Below are 22,839 nucleotides of genomic sequence, written 5' to 3'. Positions count from 1 at the left end.
ATGGTTTTCTGAAAGGATATTTCTCCAAAAGAAAGTTACAGTTATAATTTTATCGTAATTATTATTCAGATAAATAACAAACTAGACGGACGCGTACAAATTTTAATTACATTTTGATAGAACGAAGTGTTCACTCACCGAAAAGCCAATCAAATCCCTTCAAAGAACGTTCCCCGACCAATGGAATGTTCTCTCGTGCGGCAATACGACCAATCAGCGAAGCGCATTTAACACGAATTTGTGTTCTCTGTTTTGGGGATGAAAGTCACAATCTCGTCTGATTGACATACAATATTTGTGACCGGTGTGTGTATTAATGGTATGGATGAGATATAGTACTATGTTTCATTGCATCTTATGAATGCGTTCACAGCCACTAACGTTTCAGATCATGCCACATCCATACTTTCATGTTTGAATGTGATCGGTTGATACAGAGCTATAAGATTCATGCATGGAGGATGTGTAACGTTCAGGCCCATGTCTCTTCAAGTTAGTGTAATAATTTAGCTATTTATATGAGATCGAACGTTTAGGTACGTAAAATTTACAATACTTTATGTTACCATTGCTAATGTGTGAAATAAAACCAAAATCGCAGTGCGAAAAAGTGTGCTATTTGATGTTGGCTTCAGGTTTGTATCATAAATGTAGAAACTTGCATGATAAGATAAACAGAACGCGTGCGTAATTTTACACTCTAGACAATTCAGATGTCAACTATCCAGAAACCATTTAGATCCAGGCATTGTTAAAACAGACATTGCTGGAAACGTATTGCCAGGCAAAGGTGCATTTGTGTGTACACAAAGACATGACAAAAATGTGCCCACAGCCTCTATTCTGTTGGTTTCTAATGCCACATCCAAACTTTCAATAGTTTTGATCGATTCATACAGAGAACTGAATTTTTCATTGATGTAAAACAGGACTAGGTAAAATTTTGCCCATAACCCCAATTTGAATTATGGTTATAGGAAAAAAATCTTTCGATAAATTTTGCTACTGTCAATCATTATGTTTTCAGATGAGCTGTCAGTATTAGGGTAAAATGGAGAAAACTGCTGATTCACAGACTGTCATTGACTCCAAGACAAAACAAAGCCAGATCCATTTGGAGGATGAAGGTTAGTTAAAAAGGGATAAAATGGGTAGACCGAATCAACAAAACTAAATAGTCCACAGTATACGGGTTCAGCTAATTTTGGACTTCTGCCATTTTGTACATAAACTAGATGGTAGAAATCAAACTGGTCTCTCCAGATTTTCACTAGTGACCATGTCCATCCTTGGATAACTATTCTTGAACTCTGGCATTTATATTGGCATGTTCAAGCTATGTCCCCACAAGACATCCTCTATTTTCCTTTCCATTACAAGCCACATTATTATTTCAAATTTCAGATGAGGACAAGGCCGCTGATGGTGAGGAGTCCCTACATTCATCCTCAGTCTTGTTGACTCCTGAGGCCTCGCCTATCAAAGACAAAGACTCAGTCTCAGAATCTGCTACATGTAGAGATGATAATGGTGTGCAGACATCAAGTGCAGGTGGTCAGTCACCACTGGGGGACGACCAGACATCAGAAGTGCAGGTGGTCGGTCACCACTGGGGGACGACCACACATATGCCCAAATAGAACCCAGACTGTGTTTGTCAGACTCTGAATCTACCTCACATTGTAAACAGCTCAGGGAGGGGACTGAGAGTCCTTCCTCATCAAGTAGTTCACAAAGTTCTGTGCCCAAGAAGAGGAAAGGCAGACGAGGAAAAGTGAAGCCCACGCCAGCAGATGACAAGTCATTCACGCCACCAAGACCTAGGCCTGGGAGGAGGAAGTAGGCATTTTACATTCAGGATTCACCGTGTTTAGTTGTTTGATGTATATGATCCTTACATAGAGATATTTAGTGCACTTGCCACATGGTTTAGGATACCATAGACCCGTGAAGATCCGGGTTAGAATTGATCTTCAGTAACCATGAAGCATGGTAACCCATGCTTGTCTTAAGATGCAAGTAAAACTAGTAAAAGGATCGGGTGGTCAGGGGCGGTGGGGTAGCCTAGTGGTTAAAGCGTTGGCTCGTCACGCCGTAGGCCCGGGTTCGATTCCCCACATGGGCACAATGTGTTAAGCCCATTTCTGTTGTCCCCCGCCGTGATATTGCTGGAATATTGCTAAAAGCTGCGTAAAACTAAACTCAGTCAGTCAGTGGTCAGGCTTGCTGACTTGGTTGACACATGTCATTGTATCCCAATTGTGTAGATCGTTACGCATGCTGTTGATCACTGGATTGTCTGGCCCAGACTCGATTATTTATAGACCGCCGCCATATAGCTGGAATATTGCTGAGTGCAGCGTAAAACTAAACTCACTCACACACACTAAATCTCTCTGAAGAGGGAAACACTTCCACCCATATCCCACCTTAAATTATATTCTAGTCAAATCATATCACCTGAATATATATGCCTCATCTGATATGGATGAGTTTTAGCATGCTTCGTTAATTGTATCTGAACATGCTGAAAGACATATCAACTTATATAAATGTCACTCAAGAAATGTTTCCTCATCGTTATAAGTTAGGGGGGATACAGGTGGAGGTCTTACCCTGAGTGAGTGAGTTTAGTTTTACACAGCACTCAGCAATATTCCAGCTATATGGCGGCGGTCTGTAAATAATCGAGTCTGGACCAGACAATCCAGTGATCAACAGCATGAGCATCGAAGTGCGCAATTGGGAACCGATGACATGTGTCAACCAAGTCAGCGAAACTGACCACCCGATCCCGTTAGTCGCCTCTTACGACAAGATAGTCGCCTTTTTATGGCAAGCACATGGGTTGCTGAAGACCTATTCTACCCTGGATCTTCACGGGTCGTCTTACCCTGAAGAGTTGCCCCAGGGGTATGTTTTTAGTCATAGATTTACCTTGAGTTTGATCTTTTGTCTGGGCCATTCCTGTGTGGAAATGTCTACAACTTGCATTCCTTCAGCTAAAGCTTATACATCTTGTTATGTGACTGAAATACTGTTCAGAGTAGCCTTAGACCAGTGACTATGTCCCCAGATACCCAGCACAGTGATATCTCAACGTAGGTGTGATAAAATGGTTGAAGTTTGTGACAACAGTGGCCATATGTGAGCCTTTGGAATTGATACACAGGTCTTATGTGGAAATTAGCCTTATTTATACTTTCAATATTTTGAATATGATATTTGCATTAATGATGTTACAAACTATTCAGTTCTTCAAAGTTGTATACACCCAAACTGGCACTTTACGCATGTTCAGGATTATCACAAATATCAGACTTATTATCCCCCCGGCATGTCATGCGGGGGGATATAGTCGATGCCTCGTTCGCCGTCCGTCCGTAATGACTTTGTTTCTAGAGCATAACTCAAAAACCGTTAAATATTTTTCAACAAAACTTGGTAGATATATCAAACAGATCCCGAAGTGGTGCATTTTGCTATTTGCAGATTTTTGGCATTTTTATTTTTCCCGGTTTCGTTAGTAACAAAACTTGTTAGTCCCAAAAGGGAGGGGTGGGCTTCGTTTCCAGAGCGGAACTCAAGAACCGTTCAATATTTTTCAACAAAACTTGGTAGATATATCAAACAGAACCTTAAGTGGGGTGCCTTTGCAGATTTTTGGCATTTTTATTTTTCCTGGTTTGCATGGAAACGATTCGGACTTAGTCTCAAAAGGGAGGGGTGGGTTTCGTTTCCTGAGCACAACTGGAAAACTTCTTAATATCTTTCAGCAAAACTTGGCAGATGTGAGGCAGATCCCAAAGTGGTGCCTTTGGTATTTGCAGATTTTTGTGATTTATTATTTTCTCGGTTTCCATGGAAACGATTCGGACTTAGTCTCAAAAGGGAGAGGTGGGTTTCGTTTCCTGAGCACAACTGGAAAACTTCTTAATATCTTTCAGCAAAACTTGGCAGATATTTGAGGCAGATGCCAAAGTGGTGCCTTTTGCTATTTGGCAGAATTTTGGCATTTTATTTTCCCGGTTTTATGGAAACGATTCGGACTTAGTCCCAAAAAGGAGGGGTGGGTTTCGTTTGCGGAGCATACGGTAACTCAAGAACCGTTCAATATTTTTCAACAAAACTTGGTAGATATTGGTTTGATATTATTTTGTTTTCTTTATTTCATATTTGCTCCTGTCTTTACAGAAAAACTGAAGCTCCAACGCAGAACAATACAATCACTGACTATTTCCCTGTGAGAAGAAGTGGTCGAAGATGTTTGTCCTCACTCAAGGTATGGATTGTCATCATTGTGCTGACAACTCGTAGGGGCGGTGGGGTAGCCTAGTGGTTAAGGCGTTCGCTCATCACGCCGAAGACCGGGTTCGATTCCCCACATGGGCATAATGTGTGAAGCCCATTTCTGGTGTCCCCGCTGTGATATTGCTGGAATATTGCTAAGAGCAGCGTAAAACTAAAGTCACTCACTGATAATGCGTAGCTGTTCAATAAAGATTTTCCTGTAGTTTTGTGCAGGGATTCTCCTGAAGGTGTTAACAAGTACCAGGTTGATTCTCCATTTTTGGTTACCTGTGAAGATCCGGGTTACAGTTGGTTTTCAGCAACCCTTGTTTGTCCTAAAAGGCAACCTACAGGATTCGGTGGTTATACTCAGTGTTACTCACTGACTTGGTTGATACATGTCTTCATATCCCAATTGTGTGGATCAATGCTCATGCTGTTGATTACTGCAGTGTCTGGTCCAGACATGATTATATTCAGACCTCTGCCATTAGAGCTGGAATATTGCTGAGTGAGGCAATAAACAACTAACTTCATTTATGGTTGGTTGGTTTGATCATGTTTTCGTATGGCATTTTCTTTGGTTGTATACTGTCCCGCTTTGGATTTCATGTAAGAATTGACCGCCTCCGTGGTGTAGTGGTTAGAGCGTCCGCCCAGAGAGCGGAAGGTCGCGGGTTCGATCCCCGACCGCGTCATACCAAAAGACGTTAACATATGGTACTTGTTGGTCCCTGCCTGGCGTTCGGCATTAATGGGTACAACAAGGACTGGTCGGCTCGGATGTCAGTATAATGTGTCTGAGTGGGGTATTCATGCTTCACTGCGGCGTGGGCTAGCACTATAAAACCAGCTTCAGTCTGGGCTAGTACCAGCAGCCGCCCATACACATACACACGCATGCACATCGTCATATGAGCGAAATATTCTCAAGCACGACGTAAAACCCACTTTCACCTCACCTCACCTCATGAAATTGATCCTTGTTGGTTGTGAGAGGCAGCTTAATGGATTGGGTGGTCAGACATGCTGATTTGGTTAATGTCATGTAATACCCCTTTGGCATTAAACAACAGACAAACATGTCAACATGTTAGATCAATATTACGCGTCTTATAATTTTTCCTTATCCTGACTCATGCTCTTTTGCTTGTCTTCTTCTTCTTGCGAACATAGTGGAACACTTGTATCTCCTTATTTGAAGCTCCCTTCAAAATAAAATCACTAATTGGTACTCACCACGAGTTGCTCCCCTTTGTCTCCCCTGGCGGGAAAGGTGTCGCCACCCTCTGGCCATGTGCTTCACTCTCTCCTTCTTCGCCCAGTGAGCAGGATGTGAGAGCGCCTTGTGTCTCCTTACACACATATCCTTTGATAATCTCTTAGTTTTACCTACCTCCTCATAGGTTACTATAGAGGTATAGCTAGTATCCTTTACTATTTGTATTGATTAATTATCGATTTCTACTGTTTATTCACGTATTCGCGGATTGTTCAGCTAGCTTTACGCTGATGAAAATCTGTACGATTTGTAGATTACGCTTTTCCGCCTCCGATCCACATGTAATATGCCCCAGTTGTTCTAATACTGCGGTATGCTTAATTCACGCTTGCAGTTACTGCATTAATTTATCTCATTCTGCATTTAATAAATATCATCTTTATGCCTTAAGACGCGTTGCAGATAGATCACGCAAAACAAGGGCAAAACATGGCAGAGAGTCCAGATATTCCATCCAGTCAGCTGCTAGCGACGAATCTCTCCCGCCTGGTGTTCTGCTAGAGACCCCGCGCAGAGGAACGCGGGACGCAGTCCGTTACCTCAAGAAACGACCGGGCCTCCCCAGACATCCCGCCATTGCAGACTAAGTCTAAGAGGGCCTCATCGCCGCCTCAACGCAGATTGAGGACACTCTCAGGGCAGCGCAGACTTCCAAAGGGAAATTCTACGAAGACAGCAAGAACTTTCAGCCGAGATCGCTCCAGCAGCAGAGTTGGGCCTCTACGATGATCAGCCGATAATCATCCCCCGACTTACGGCAGAAGAAGCACCGGTGTCAGCTGACCGTGACTTCTGCAGAGATCTCCATGCAGCCTGATGCCTACTACACCCGACGCCAGACGCCATTGATGTGAATCCCATCGCGAGAAAAGATTTTAATTTAATTTCGGGCTACAGATCATTCCCAGAAGACATGATGCGCAGGATTATGAACATCATGGAGGACCACTACAAACAGCTAGAAGGGTCCGAAGTTTTCAGCGAAGGCTCCAACGTGACAGCACCCCAGAGGCACCCCCGGCCAACGAGCAGTTAAGACGATGTCACCTTCGCAAGGAAGTCTCCGCATTCACCTTGACGGCGACCTAGATGTACAGCCTTCGCCAAGGCCTTAAGGCGGGAGATCATCACCATCTTCGATTTCATCTCTCTAGATATGGACTCAGACCATCAGATTATCACGGAAGCCTTCGCGAAGGTCATATCATCGCATCCCTCGACCGGACGCGAATGAAGCAGCTCGGCGGCATTCGAAGCGACATATGATTCCAGATCTTCATCGCCTAGAAGAACATCGAGGGACTGCCGAAGAGCCGCTGGCTATCAACATTCACCTCACAAGTCTCCGGTGAAGATCATCCCATAGACGATCTCCACTCCGCTTCATCACCAGGTCCGATCACCCATCAGATCTCCACATAGAAGCGACAAGTCAACTAGATCGCCACAAACCTCATCAGATATACAGACAGCTACACGCAGTCCCGAAGAGCATCTACAATTTTATTAATGATGATGGTTTTGAGGATGATGGAGGAATCATATTTTCTGATGCAGAGATACGGTATTGATGGTCAATAACCTAGATCTCACATCACCATCTAAAAGTGGCAATACAGCTCAGACGCATTTGATGAAGGAAGATGATCCAGATGCAATCACTCTACCCTCGATCGACCCGGATTATGCAGTGCCACAGAATCTAGATGCAGCTTTCCAGAAAGCTACGAAAAGTTCAGATACCACATCTGCCCAACTTTCAAGCCCAAGAAGTTCTCCACGCGATAACATGGACTCCTTCTACAAGGCTCCAGGACATCGATGAGAACTATAAGATCATCAGCCGCATGTAAAGAACAAGATTTACAAGATGGATGATCGCAGTTGGCTCATATAGAAACCATGACGAGACGATGTTCTTTAAGTTAAATAGATCTAGGACGATCAATGAGACTCTTATTACTAGATTCGATTCCACGCACGGAAGATGATAGAATGATTTATTCTGCCTTACTTATGCAAAAGAAAGATCAGCAGCTTTAACGGATCATCTTACATCTGCTTCAGCAGCACTACTGACCTTAGCTCGTCAGTCAAGGCCTCCTGTAATTAATTGGAGAACTTTACAGCCCCACTTTATACAGCCCCTGGTCGACATAACATCCATCTTTGACGGAGAAATCGACAAAGTCGCCAAGGAAGTCTCTAAGGATTCCAGGGAAGTCCTTTATGATTAGATCGATGGACACACTAGCCAGCGCCATTCGCCAGACTTCACAAAGATACTCAGGCAGATCTAAGTTCACGGGCCTACAAAGAGCAAGAGACAGGAAGATAGCCAGCTCTAGAGGTAAGATTCTTCACGCCCATATGGCAACTATAGAGGAGGATCAGGAAGAGGCAGGACACCCAGAGGTTCCCGCGAATTATAGACGCTGAAACACAGGTTCGAACGACTGGAGTCTTCCACCCCCAGCCGCTCCAGTACAACCAGCCTCAAGTGGGTGGGACTTCCAGCTACACTGGGAAAACTGGGGAATACTGCAAGACCCTTACGCCTCCAACATTCTTCAACACGGATTTCGTGATCCCTCTACAGGCCAAGCTCTCAGCTGACAATCAAACCCCCAAGTTCGATTTACAAGCTTAAATAACTACCAAAGATAAAAGAGGCTGTTTCATCACTCCTATCCAAACAGGCCATAGAAGTAATAGATCAAGCAAACGTCGAACCAGGTTTCTACTCCCCAGTTTTCCTAGTTCCCAAGAAAAACTCCACGGAGAAATACAGACTCATCTACAACATGAGCTTTTTCAACAAGAACTATCTACGCAAACCACCGGTTTTCGCGATGATACATTTACCTCAGTTACGCCAGATGATTCGCCCTATGGACTACATGGGCAGCATAGGATCTACAGGATGCCTACTTGCACATCCCCATTCATCCCGATTCCAGGAAATACCTACGATTTACTCTAGAAGGGCTACATTACCAGTGGAAAGTACTCCCATTCGGAATATCATCAGCCCCCTGGCTATTCACGAGGATAACGAAACCGATTATCAAATTTCTACATCGTCAAGGGCTACGCAGTGCGTTTTTACCTCGACGACGGGATACAAGTAGATCAAGATCCACTGCGCCTCAAACTACAGTTAAATTACATCATAAAGCTACTAACACAACTAGGTTGGTTAGTAAACTTTACGCGAAGTCGGACCTAGTACCATCGCAAGACCTACAGTTCTAGGTATTCGATTCATCACAAATCGCAACCGTATTATGGTACCAGAAGACCGTTATTCAAGATACAACAGACCATTCCACCAGCTCTACTCTCTCCGTTACCACTGCGACAATGGCAGAGCCTACTAGGTCTTCTCACATCAGCCCAAGACATGACTGTCACAGGCAGATTACAGTTACGCCCCTACAGGTCCTTTCGTCAACGCACATCTCAACGATGTACAACCATTCAGTCTACCGGAAACATCTCAGACCACATCTACTATGGTGGACCAAGAAATCGAATGTCTGCGTAAGGATTTGTTTAGCAGAGCAGGAATACAAAACCCATCTGTATGTAGATCGCTGTTACTCCAAGGTTGGGGCTCATCTCACCAACCACACGATATCAGGGTTATGGAATCAGCAAGAATGCAAACTCCATATAAACAGTCTAGAAATGAAAGCTGTAATCAACGCCATTCTACATTGGAGCACATTTCTACAAAATGCTACTTAATGATCCATACAGACAATTCGACAGTGGCGTTCTATATAAACAAGCAAGGCTCAACGAGATCGATGAACCTTTTGAACCTAAGCTTTCAACTGTTCGATTTAATACAAGATCTAAATCTACATGTCAGAGCAGTGCACATTCCCGAGCCAGAAATATACTAGCAGACGCTCTCTCGGCCTCATCTACCATCACCGCACAGAGTGGATGATCAACAGGGGAAATTTTGCACAGATAATCAAGCAATTAGGGAGCTAATAGACCTATTCGCCACGCGATTCAACAATCAGCTACCGACATCTCGTGTCACCAGTCCCAGACCCCCAAGCTTGGGCAACGGACGCCTAAGTCTATCATGGGAAGGCCTCTCAATGCGCACGCATTTCGCCGCCAGCAATAATACCTCAAGTATTACAGAAAATCAGACAAACACAGAGCCTACAACTCACTTTGGTCAGCCCTACTGGCTGCTGCCAGAACGTGGTTTCCCATACTAATTCAAGAAATCGGTCAACCAACACTGGAGCTACCCAAGCGCCAAACCTGTTAATTCATCCTCACACCAAACAAGTGCACGGAAACCCAGCAATGTTCCAACCACACGTATGGACTGTATACAAATGTGTTTAAACAAGAGAGGATATTCTGCCAGGGCGGCAAAAGCAGTCACGCTTGCCTTACGTTACTCAACTCCGTGAACTTGCGACGCACAAGTGGCACAGTTTCAAAAATTATGCAACAAAGAAAGGGTTTACAGCAAGAGAGGCTTCACAACCTCAAGTGGCAGACTATTTGTGTTACCTACAGCCAAAACAAACATTTAAAAGGTTCAACGATATCAACATATCTTGTCAGCGCTTAGCTCTGTAATCACCATGAGAACGGGTGTCAAATTGACAAGATCTCCAGAGTTACTGGCCTTACTACGAGCTTTCCGATTGAGGACCAAAAGCGGAAGTTCCACGCTCCAGCTCTGGATCTGAATGTAGTGTTACAACACCTCACGAAAGTGAGGTCTATGAACCTTTGGAATCGTTGACAAACTTTGAATTTCTCTCACAGAAAACATTGTTTCTGCTATCGCTAGCCACAGCAGCAAGAATGTCTGAAATTCACGCTCTGGATTACTTAGAGGATACAGTTTGATGACAATCATAACACAGCGCACCTCGGATTAAGATGGGATTTCATCGCGAAAAATCAACTGCCAGGTCAACCAGACAGATTATTCCACATCCCGGGCGCTTATCCTCTCTATTCTCGGATCACAAGATACACAGGACCTATCACTGTGTGTCCGTAAGAAGCTCAAAGTTTATTTTCTGACGATCCAAAACAAGGAGAAGATTTCTCAAACGCTTATTCATCCCATTATCGCCCTCACGAATCAAACAGAAGTGTCACGGACCACAATATCTATTTGGATAAGGACTGTCATTCTCCGTGCCTACAAGGCAGCAGGCTTGGACCCACCAACAGCATCAAATCCACATGAGATCAGGGCACTGGCCTCTACCCCGCCTCTACACGGTAACTGTTCCTTGAACTACGATTATGGAAGGATGCTATTGGAAATCTAACATGGTATTTGCTAATCACTACCTAAGAGACATCACTACAGAAGATGTCTCTGGCATTCACCATTTCGACCACTGGTCCTCACTCAGCAACTGACAGTCCCTCAGAGGCGTTAAAATATTATCCTCACAAGATTAATATGTATTTTATACATACTCATCTAGCTTATAACTCCACGAGTTTTAGGGCTATGTATATATGTTCAGCTTAAGTATTCAACCTTAAGCATATACTTGGATATAGTCAATTTCAGTGCCTCTATCAGAGTCACCTATATATATATATATATAATTTTATATGTATTGTTCAATATATTCATAATGTAATTCCCCTTTAATGGCTTTATATAACCTATGGTTTTCTTTATTCAGGAAACATCCTAAATCTAAGCCTTCATGAAGTTCCCCAGGATATTACAGTATATCTATACAAAATCACTAATTATAAATTATTGTAGCATGTTTCATGTAACTAACACCGAGTGATAGTTTTGGTTTTCAGAGAGAAGAACAAACTGAAGAACTGGAGAAAAATTCTTTTGAAGGGAGCTTCCACTGTGAGGAAGGGTTGAAGGATAAGTATAAAATATCAATTTTCTTGTTCCGTTGTCAAATATGTTGCAGAGGCATGGGTGGCTCACGGGTTGAAAGCACCCTTCTTGCAGGACAGCATTGCCTCCCTTCTGTGAATTTTTTTTAAAAGGTTTCTGCTACCTGAATAGCACACTTGGTGGTCTTTTTCTGACAAAAATACCTTTTGACAGTGTTCTTTTATCAACTACCAGGGTTTTACCTTGACTTCAGGGATGGCAATTTTCCGCTGATACACTTTTTTTTTCGCTGATTTTAGTTCAAATTGTTCAATTGTGAATCGTCTAAATCCATTGAGAAACCCTCAACTCGATGACACAATATTAAGTTTTCAGCTGAAATAGATTTTCCTGTTGCCATCCCTGTGACTTACAAAAGTGGGGATCCAGGGCACCTCCATGGATAAATTTTAGTTCTCAGTGGTAATAAGAGTCTCCGATCCTCCTCTGACTCTCTCCTCACCCAACGCATATCTCCAAACCAACTGTCTGACCGAGCCTTCTCCTTTGCTTGCCTTCAACTGTGGAACTCTCTTCCAAAGGAAATCAGGAACACTTCATTGAAAGAAACTTTTAAATCTCTGCTAAAGACCAAATCTATTCACTGCTGTCTTTCTGTAAAAGTTATATGAACTATTTCCTTCCCCAATATTGTCACAGCGCCACGGAGCATCTCTATGGTGGATATAAGGCGCTTTATAAATACATTATTATTATTTATTATATGAAGGTCCTGTAAAGTATTGAAATGGTGTAGTAATAGTGTATACGTTCACAGTGTCTATCCGCATTATTCACAGAAATCACAATCATATTGCATCTACTCACGCCTCGAAATGAAGTGTAGTTGACAGAAAATGGATACACTTATGTATTTTGTTTTGCAAAATGTCATATTTATTATAGTTGGCGATCACAACAAACTGCCATGTGTATTTCACCTCATTTCATGCGCGTACAACATTCGCTTACCATGTTCATGAGGGTATGCTTTTCGCTCTAACCGCGATAGCACCAATTTCAGTTTCAGATTATTCTCAACAATCACGAACTGATTACCGCCTTGTCATCCATGGAGGCCCTAGTTTACAGTAACATCGGTGAAAACGCGTGTGAAATGGCATGCTTATGTCACCTCATTGTTTATCTGAGAATTGCACATTGTAAAAAAATATTTAATTTTTAATCAATGTAACCGATTGTAGAATCAATCATTGATCGGATGGGACAATCCGATTGCAACCAATAATCAATTATAAAAGTTCAACCGATTCCCACCACTACCGTGCATAGACCTGTTTGCCACGAGGTTCAACAAACAACTACAGACATTTGTCTCACCAGTTCCAGATCCTCAAGCCTGGGCAACAAATGCACTGAACATATCATGGGAAGGACTAAACGCTTATGCGTTTCCACCACTGATATTACTACCGAAAGTACTGTTGAAGATCAAACAGACGCAAGCGCTACAACTGACTTTTGTCTCGCCATACTGGCCAGTGAGAGTATGGTTCCTAGACCTAATAGAAGATCTCGGAAGTCCAACAATCAAGTTACCAGATTGGTCGAACCTACTCATACATCCGCACACCAAGCTAGTCCACGGGAACCCAACACTGTTCCAGCTACACATGTGGACCGTATCAAAACATTTTTGAAGAAAAGAGGATACTCCGCCAGGGCAGCCAAGGCAGTAACGCTAGTGTTATGCAGATCTACTCATAACCTGTATGATGACAAGTGGCTGAAGTTTGAGACTTATGCAAGGCGGAAAGGCTTTATTGCTATGAAAGCTACTCATCCTCAAGTGGCGGAATACCTGTGTCATCTTAGACAGACTAGACATCTGAAAGGTTTGACATTATCTACATACCTCACTGCCATCAGTACAGTGATTACCATGAAAACAGGCATCAAGTTGACGAAAGTACCAGAATTACTTGCTCTGCTGAGATCTTTTAAACTGGAGGACCAGCAAAAGAAGTTCAGAGCTCCGGCCTGGGGTCTGAATGTAATTCTACGTCATCTTACAAGTGATGCCTACGAACCTCTAGACCAGACTACCTTCGAGCTGCTGACACAGAAGACTCTGTTCCTGCTTGCGCTAGCCACGGCAACTCAGATATCAGAGATACATACGCTGGACTTTGGTCGAACCAGATTCGACACGGGGCAACATGCTGCAGTTCATCTAGGACTAAGATGGGACTTCATTGCCAAGAACCAACTACCTGGTCAGCCACATACACATTTCCACGTACCAGCACTATCTACAATCCTCAGACCAGAGGATATAGAGGACCTATCCTTGTGTCCGGTCAGAGCCCTGAAGAGATATCTTCAAAAGACTAAGACAAGGAGACGAAAATTCAAGCGCCTGTTCATCCCATTATCCACAGAGACATCAGTAGAAGTCTCAAGAACGACGATATCGTTCTGGATGAGAGCCGTCATATTGAGAGCCTATAAAGCAGCAGGACTAGAACCTCCTAGAGCTTCCAACCCACACGAAGTCAGAGCACTGGCGTCAACATTGGCTCTGCACGGAAATTGCTCTATATCAGCAATTATGGAGGGCTGGTTTTGGCTGTCGGATATGGTGTTTGTCAACCACTACCTCCGAGACATAGCCACTGAAGACGTCTCAGGCATTCACCAATTTGGGCCTCTCTTTGTAGCACAGCAACTAACGGTTCCTCAAAGGCGCTGAGTTGGAAAATGTCACCCTTTATCACGTTGACTTGTTGATAACTTTTACTAAGGAAAAAGTATTAGTTTGAAAGTCCATGCGCACAGTCTAGGACAGACTAGCAGGAGTGATTAAAGATCCTGTACGGGTAAAGATCTTATCTGTATGTGAAGGGGTTGCAACTCATTTATGATAAAGACCTTATCATAATCTATGGGTCGTTATAGATATCTAGTAAAAAGAAGATACTAGTATATCTTAAGCCACATGAATCAAGATGATTCAACTTGTCTGAGATCAGTGAGATGGAAGTAAGACAAGAAAGTGGTCCCCCTGAGTTATAACAGAAGTTGGAAGAATAGGATCTCGAAAATGCCGCTACGCAGTTCCCATGGGGGGATACAGGACGTATCTAAGGACAGCTGATGAATCCAGGAAGTGGCCTGACCCACCACCAATCCGTCGGATTCTATAAGCAAAAGATCATGAGTCAGGATAAGAAAAAATATGTAATTTTTCAAGTAAAATTGATATTTTTATGCTTATCCTAACTCATGAGATCAAGCCCTCCCGACCTCCCCGCTGGAAACACTTCGGATTGCACAGCAGATCCAGCTGCTTGGGCAGAAAAATCAGGAGAGAGTGACAAGTAAAGCTGGTCACATGACTGTTTACGCAGGAAAAGGGAGGTAACTCGTGGGTGAGTGTATTTTTAAGTCCGCTGCGGGAACTTCAAGGGATTCAAGTGTTCCACTACCATTTGCAAGGGAAAGTGAGATAAGCAAAAGATCATGAGTCAGGATAAGTATAAAATATCAATTTTACTTGAAAAATTAGGTTTAGTATTAACAGCATGAGCATCAATCTGCGCAATTGGGAACCGTTGACGTGTCACCCAAGTCAGCAACCTGACCACCCGATCCCGTTAGTCGCCTCTTACGTCAAGCATAGTCGCCTTTTGTTTGCAAGCATGGTTTCTGAAGACTTATTCTACCCCGGATCTTCACGGGACGAATTTTCAAAGGGTCAGACAGACATCTGAAACTTACAGGACCCAATGTCCTGGTACTTTGAAACACCCTTCATGAACACTGCGTTCAGATAATTACTTCAGAGCTTTGAATGATTGAGTGGTCATGTAGACAATGGTCATGACTGATGGGTGAAATAACAAACACAGATGACTACTCTTCATGTAGGTAAACTCTCGGTATTTTTGTGTGTCTCTCTGGATGCAGTATTTGGGTATTACGCCTCTATTCTCTGTATTTGTGTGTCACTTAAATAAAACACCTAGACTGCTGATGGGAAATCAGCAATAAGTGTACTACCACATAAGTGAACTGGACAAACATTTATTATTTTTTTGACAATGAACATGTACTACATCAATTTTAATAGTGACAATCAGATTGTGTATCACTTATATCTACTCTGACTAATGATGGAAAGAGAAAGAATAGCCTTATCTAAAGTTGAATAGCTTGCCAAGTGGACAAGATGATTCACAATGTAATCCTAGAAGTGCAAAAACTGACCATGTTACCAATTTCTGTGCAGACAAGAGCTTATGCCACAATGACAATCTGTGTTCGAAGAAGGATAAAATGTACTATTCCTGTTCATACTGTAACAGAGATGCCAACAACTCCGATTTTCAAATACAAAATACACACTCCGATTTGTCTATAAAAACTGATTTTCTAGAAAATACAAATATGTTTATACATTTAGAATGTTTGAAAGAATTTTTGTAATTATATTTGTTTGAGTTGAATTATCTGCTTAAGTATGCCCAGAGGCATATTTAGGCTAAATCTAATGGTTAAAGCAGGCTAAATCTAAGAGCCTAAGCCCCTCACGCGCTCACCCCCAACTCGCACCTTCAAGAATTGCTTTTAGCAAGGCAGGACTCCCCTTTCATTAGAATCCCCTGTAACATGGGCATTCTGGGAAATGTGTTTGTATGATGAAGCAAAACCATTTCAAGGTTGACCTGTATGCCGATTGATGTTGCTGGAATATTGCTGAAGCCCATTTCTGGTGTCTCCCGCCGTGATGTTGCTGGAATATTGCTAAAAGCGGCGTAAAACCAAACTCAGTCAGTCAGTCAGTCATTCATTCATGGTATCAGTTTGAACTTTGGTGTTTTTGTTTCAGCAAAAATGGTGAATGACACATTGAATATTTACCTTTTTCTTTCAGGTTGTAAATTTTGAAGGGAAAGGTCGTGGTGTGATGGCAACAAAACCTTTCCTGAAGGGAGAGTTCATTGTAGAGTATGCTGGTGACTTGATAGATATCGGAGAGGCCAAGGAGAAAGAGAAGTATTACTCGAGCAATCCGAAGGTTGGCTGCTACATGTACTACTTCATACACAAGAACAAGCACTATTGGTAGGTCATGGCAGTGTGTGATGGTTGACCGCACTTTCACTCATTTTAAACTCTTCGGTACTGTACAGTGTTACTGGTATACTGCAATATGCTTTTGAATTGATACATATTGCAACAATATTTCTAAGAACCAGTATATTCGGTGAACAATTGTAACAGGTTTTGTCATTATCTCTATAGTGTAAGTTAAGATCTATATAGACTTTCATTCACATTTGATACTATACACTTTACATACTATGAATAGTATAAACAAGGAAGAATCCCAACCTATTTTTGAGATTGAAGTTAGATTAATTATTATCCCCCGCAGCGCGTTTTGCAGGGGGGTATTAAAATGGACTCCGTCCATGCGTCCGTCTGTGCACATTTGTCTTTTCTGGAGCAGAACTCTAAAACCGTTCAATATTTCTTCACCAAAGTTGGCACATAGATATATCTGGTGGTGTACTGGTGCCTTTTTGTAGTTTTGGAATTATTAATAAAATATTTTTGGCATTTCCATGGCAACAAGTTCGACATAGACTGAAATTGGTGATGGTGCTCCTTTCGGAGCAGAACTTGAAACCTTTGAATACTCTCCTTCCACTTTTCTATATACACACCTAACTATTTGACATTATCATAACTCATAGACATAATCATGAGTATTTTGCCATTGAGGGGGATATTGATGACTTTGTCTTCTTGTTTTTAGGGTCTTACAACTGTAAATCCATTCCATATGTTGTTATGTTACCTTTCAACTTCCAAATGCCCATCAAGCATCTGATGTTGCAATGCTATTAATTTGCCATTACACAGCCCTAACCCATGTTAATAATTGGCATGCAGTCTTATTAGAGAAGATACTCAAAAACATATCCTAACCATGTCAGCCTCAAGAGGGTCATTCCCTACTTATGACCTTCAGGTGTGATTCGCATGGGTTGTTAGGTGACCTGATTGATCAAGTGTTTGCTTGTAACAATAAGGCCCCAGTCCAGTTCCCCACATGGATACATCTTATGATGTCGTTTTCTGGTGTTCCATGGTATTGGGGGCGGTGGGGTAGTCTAGTGGTTAAAGCGTTGGCTCGTCACGCCGATGACCCGGGTTCGAATCCCCACATGGGTACAATGAGTGAAGCCCATTTCTGGTGTCCAGAGGCCCAGATAAGCTGCGTATCCAGGTAAAATACACATAGAAAATTTCCAATTACGCATTGAACAAATAATTGTTGAGTACCAATTACGCATTTAAAATGTTAGATATGTAAAAGGTTTAAAACAAATGCGTACGGAATATATTTATAAAAGTCGCTTGCGTAATGAAAAAGGCATCGATTGCTATCAAGTTGTACTGTTAGTATAGGACAAGTGTTGTACTGTCAGTATAGGATGAGTGACTTTTTATGAAATCATTTCCATTATGTTTAAGTTGGTTTTGATTAGGTATGACATAAGGCAGAACATACCTGACTTACTCAATGACATATACTTAGGTGAGTAAATTGACTGAAATACGCACATATTTGAAAGCAGTGGGAAACGGAAAATGAAATACCCACTCAACATTCATAATACCCACTCCCCAAAAATACAGTGGGTACAGTACCCACATGAGCTAAATCTTATCTGGAGCTCTGGGTGACCCCGCCGTGATATTGCTGGAATATTGCTAAAAGCGGCGTAAAACCAAACTCACTCAGTCAGTCAGTCAGTCAGTCAGTCAGTCCATGGTATTCATTGAAAATTGCCTAAAGCTGCTTCAAACACTTCTCACTCGCTCTCTCAACCAAGAAAAGCCGCTGAAAATATCTATACCATTATGTACTAGATAGGTTTGTTTGTGGATTCTTTCTGGGTTTGGGGTTTTGTTTTTTTTTCAAGTGTGTAATCATAATTCTAAAATTCAAAAATAGTTCTTGTTGAGACATGATCTCATGCATATGAGGTATATTTTGTCTTTGCCATTTGAACAATGTGTAAAAATATTACTTATTCGAAAATATTAATAGTTTGAAACTGCTCAGTCTCTTTCATGGAGTTTTGAAAAAACTACACATTGGTGCACCGATGAATCGTGAGCTTTCATGCAATGATACAATTAGAAGATAAGTGTAAGTGTGAGGTTTTAAATTAAACATTTAGCGGTCTTAAATCAACGATAAAGGACCGCAAAATTGAAAACAGAGTAGCTTTATCTTCATTCTAGCACGACTGATAAGCATTTTAAAACCGAACTGTTTGGCGCCGAAGAACACAAGGCGTGAAAGGGGCCTTTTTCCTGGAAATCGCTTGGAATCGTCCCGTTGAGGGACAGGTTGTGTAATGAACAAAATAAGACATTTTCAACAACATAAATGCTTTATTTCAGGAACAAGTATGATTGTATTTGTAACAAGTAGCATACATAAATTTTAAAAAATACAGTTTATACTGTGAGCAAGTACAATTATTTGATTTTTTTCTTAAGCGAATTATTGATCTCCCCTACTGTATGACAATCGACTCGCCCCAATTCAAGCCGTGAACTCGCTAAGTTTAGTCGCCGCTTACTTTATTCACGGAAATAATTGTTGATAACCACCCTACTATTACCAATTTGGAAAAGACCTGACATGCCACATTTTATGTGGGATACATGGACAGTGGAAGTGGAAGGACTGGGCATTACGGCCAGGACAGAAGCGGTCAGGTTAGGACGTGTGGGCCAACGTGTGTTGTCGACGTCATGCCCGCTAGATCTGGACCCGGTTTGACTATACTGACGCTTTTGCGCTGCTGACGGATTTTCCAGCTTCGTAGTTTCTTCACTGGGATTAGGGTCAAGAAATTCTTCTTCAAACCATTCGCTTTTTACTTCAAAAACACCAAAGATGCAGCCGAGGTAGAAATTGCCGATGTCCGACATGTTTGTTTACAAACAATAGGGTCAACGAGTTCGTTGTATTCATATGCGGTGAATCGGTCACTTTAATTAGCGGTCTTAAACTGCCATTTAAGTACGGTTTTGATCAGCTCTCAGCCAATCAGAATCGAGTATCACACAATGTCGTGCAAGAATGCATATTTTATTTCTGTATAGATTCGATACGATACACTTACTAAACAACTTACTCCTAGTTTAATGACACCCCAAAAACCCTAGCAGTTTGTCAATCAAATTGCTCAAAATGAACTGTAATTTGTATTTCAAGATTCCTACTAAATCTGGCCTCTATGAAATGCATCTGCAGCTGACTTTTCCTTTGGAAAATGGAATATTTATAACAGAAGTTTACACAAGCTTATATATTGTATCATGATCTTGCTATATTGTTTCACTCCGAGAAAACACCTTTAGTGTTTTGTCATTCATTATGTTTATCCTAATACTTATTAATGGAAGTGTTTTTATTAATACTGTCATTTAAATTACTGTTTTCAAAAATTATTCATATTATTTCAGTGTTGATGCCACAGCAGAAAGTGGAAAATTAGGCCGACTCATCAACCACAGTCGAAATGGAAACTGCCAACCCAAAATATTTGAGATCAAGAAACTGCCATACCTAACTCTTGTGGCATCACGCAAAATCTCAGAAGGGGAAGAGCTTCTATATGACTACGGAGACCGCAGCAAATCCTCTGTCGAGTCCCACCCATGGCTGAAGTTATGAAGCTTCCGTTGTGTATAGCTTAAAGTTCTTGTTCATGTGATCTCAGCATTATCTAGTAGGGTTGTGATCCCCACATGGGTGCAATGTGTGAAGCCCCTGATGCCGCATGTTTTCGCTGGAACATTGAACATTGTAAATCCAGCTCATTGATTCTTAGAGTCCAAACTCGTTCATTCATGGAGTCCAAGCGGACTCATTCATTTGGTCTGTGCCTGTAACAGATTATGTTATGTATATAATGTAAATATATTCCAACATTATCTGACGGATAATGAAGGTTTGAATGAGAGCATGTTGTGAGAAAGTTGACACCCATGTCATTGTCTCCATTACAATGTGGGTTTTTGTGTTGGATGGGGTGTCAGATCAAAGGGAGATTACCACTGCATAATCTGGAATCAGGAATCACTGATTTGTTTAACATAGTTTCATTTTCTTTGTTTCTCAGAAGGGGAAAATGAATTGTGGTGAAAATAAATAGCCTCAATGTTTGAGAGTGAAAGTTTTGTATTGAGTGAGTTGATGTAATGTTATTGGGGGGATTTTATGATAGCTTCTGTTAATGATGAAAATAGTCTCCCCTTAATCAATACTTGAGAAACACTGTGGAATTTATCTAGGATTCCCAACTAGATGCCCATCACTGCAGACTGGGAATAAACATGTTTTATGAGATTGGGATTTTTATTAATCTTATTTTCTCAAATATAGAGGTGTTTTCATTTGATTAAATATAATAGTGTATAAAAGAACAAAATCCCTTTTAGAATCTTTTTATTGGTTATAAGGGACTGATGATGGGCCTCTGCTTGGGCCTAGATATATCCTTGTTTTGTCCTGTGACATGGTTCATTTTGTGTGACTAATGACACGAAATGAGCTTGACTAAAGATTGAAGTGTTTCCATTCAGTCTGCGAGCTTAACTTTGAATTGTCCGTAATTGTGATTTGGATTTAGTGTCAGCTTTTCTGCAGATTGTCTGTCGAGGCTACATGTGTGACTGTACAATTTCAGGGAAACTACCGTGGTCTTCCCTGCTGTGTATATAACGTGATAAAATACAACCCAATGGCAGGTGATTTTACACATCTATATTCCCACTTGCTCACTTCATTGTCAGGGGAGTAGCCATGTAGTTCAAGTGTTGTCCGGTGAGCCAAAGTCCAATTCATCAGTGGGTAAAGCGATTATCACCTCTTGTGTACCCTTATCGTCATATCTGTTTGACTGGCATTTTAGAAGTTGATGAATAATAAGAAAGGTAAGAAACTTTATGGTAACAACTTCTTTATCATATTATGAAGCAAATTTTTGGTATGGCTTCTTATACCATTGTCTTGCTTGAATCCCTACCGAAACATCTCATCATAATACACATGTATAATAAAGAAGTTGTTATCCATAATGTGTTGTACCTCTCATGCTGGAATATTGGTAAAAGCAGCACAAGACAATTCCCTTCTTGTCTGCCTGGTTGTAGTTACCGTAGTATGGACAAATTTAGAGGAATTCATTAGTAATGCTAGTTGATGAGGTTGTGAATGATTTAGCTGTTCTTATTGTGTACTTTAGGGCGTGATCTTTGTGGATTCATTTCCTAGTCAAACTGTTTGATTTTTACATATTTGCAGTGTATGTTTAATGACAGCACTGACTGTAGACTAGGCTCCGCGTGTATAGTGAGTCAGTCTTTCCATTTTAAGACCAGCATCACCTCAGGTTTCCCCTACATCAAGCTTACATGTAAGCCATGACATGAGACAAATGTTTTCAATGATGTTAGCAAAGTAACTGTCACAATGTTTTGTTTGATTATGGTTGATGTTTTACTTGACCATGGACAGCAATGACAACAAAGAATCTTGCAGACTGTCTGACATTCTGTGGCAGTAAAGGAATTTCACAAGACTTTCATAAGATCTTTTTCATGCAATACTATGATGCTGACTTTTATCATGGTTATGTACTGTTGTGGAGATAGATGTATGGTAGATTTGAATGTTTAGTGCTATGAGCTAGAATGCCCTGAGGACCTGGATGCTGTGATCCAGGGACTTGTTCTACAAAACAAGCTAAGTGGAACAATTATTGTAAGCCTGTGTTATCATATGGGAGTTAGTCATGACACAGACTGCTTTAGGGAACTGGGCCCTGGACAGTGTGATATCATGCGTAAATCATAATACTGAAAAATGGAATCTTTCGTTTCGGGCATTAACATCTGTCATCATTGTATATTTTCTGTATAGAACACAACACATCCTCATTGTATATAGCGTAATGTCAGCAGTATTTGTATGACAGATTGTATGGGGGGAAATATTGTCAGTCCCACTTAAAGTAGGATAGTACCTGATAGAGCTATGGTAACATTTATGTTGTAAAGTCTCATTGCTCTGATTCATGAGTTTTCCCTGACCTGAAGAGCATACATCGTACTATGTTTAGTTTTAGTTGGTGTTTTTTTGTTTTGTTTTTTTCCAAGTAACTTTGGTACTCAGGTGCATGGTCTGAGTATGAAGTAACCCGTGTAAATGGACATGCCATAAGATTTGGCCTGAATTTCACTGCCACCATTGCTTCTGCACTTAATTTCAATTGGATGTCTGTGAAATCATGGA

The 22,839-nt window shown here is 41.4% G+C and overlaps 1 protein-coding gene across 1 annotated transcript; it reads left to right on the top strand.

Moving 5' to 3' along the window:
- The first annotated feature begins 229 nt into the window (after positions 1-229).
- Positions 230-22,780, top strand: LOC124276593 (N-lysine methyltransferase KMT5A-like). The gene is made up of 8 exons (XM_046712240.1): positions 230-319; positions 1,028-1,127; positions 1,405-1,551; positions 1,596-1,839; positions 4,195-4,282; positions 11,399-11,470; positions 16,384-16,574; positions 20,007-22,780. The coding sequence occupies exons 2-8, from the start codon at positions 1,052-1,054 to the stop codon at positions 20,215-20,217; spliced, it is 1,029 nt and encodes a 342-aa protein (XP_046568196.1). The 5' UTR covers positions 230-319; positions 1,028-1,051; the 3' UTR covers positions 20,218-22,780.
- Positions 22,781-22,839: the final 59 nt, after the last annotated feature.

This window comes from Haliotis rubra, unplaced genomic scaffold (assembly GCF_003918875.1).
Source record: "Haliotis rubra isolate DU_JTF1 unplaced genomic scaffold, ASM391887v1 Scf210, whole genome shotgun sequence".
Classification (NCBI taxonomy): Eukaryota; Metazoa; Mollusca; class Gastropoda; order Lepetellida; family Haliotidae; genus Haliotis; species Haliotis rubra.
The sequence above is the reverse complement of the archived record's forward strand: the minus strand, read 5'-3'. Positions and strand labels throughout refer to the sequence as shown.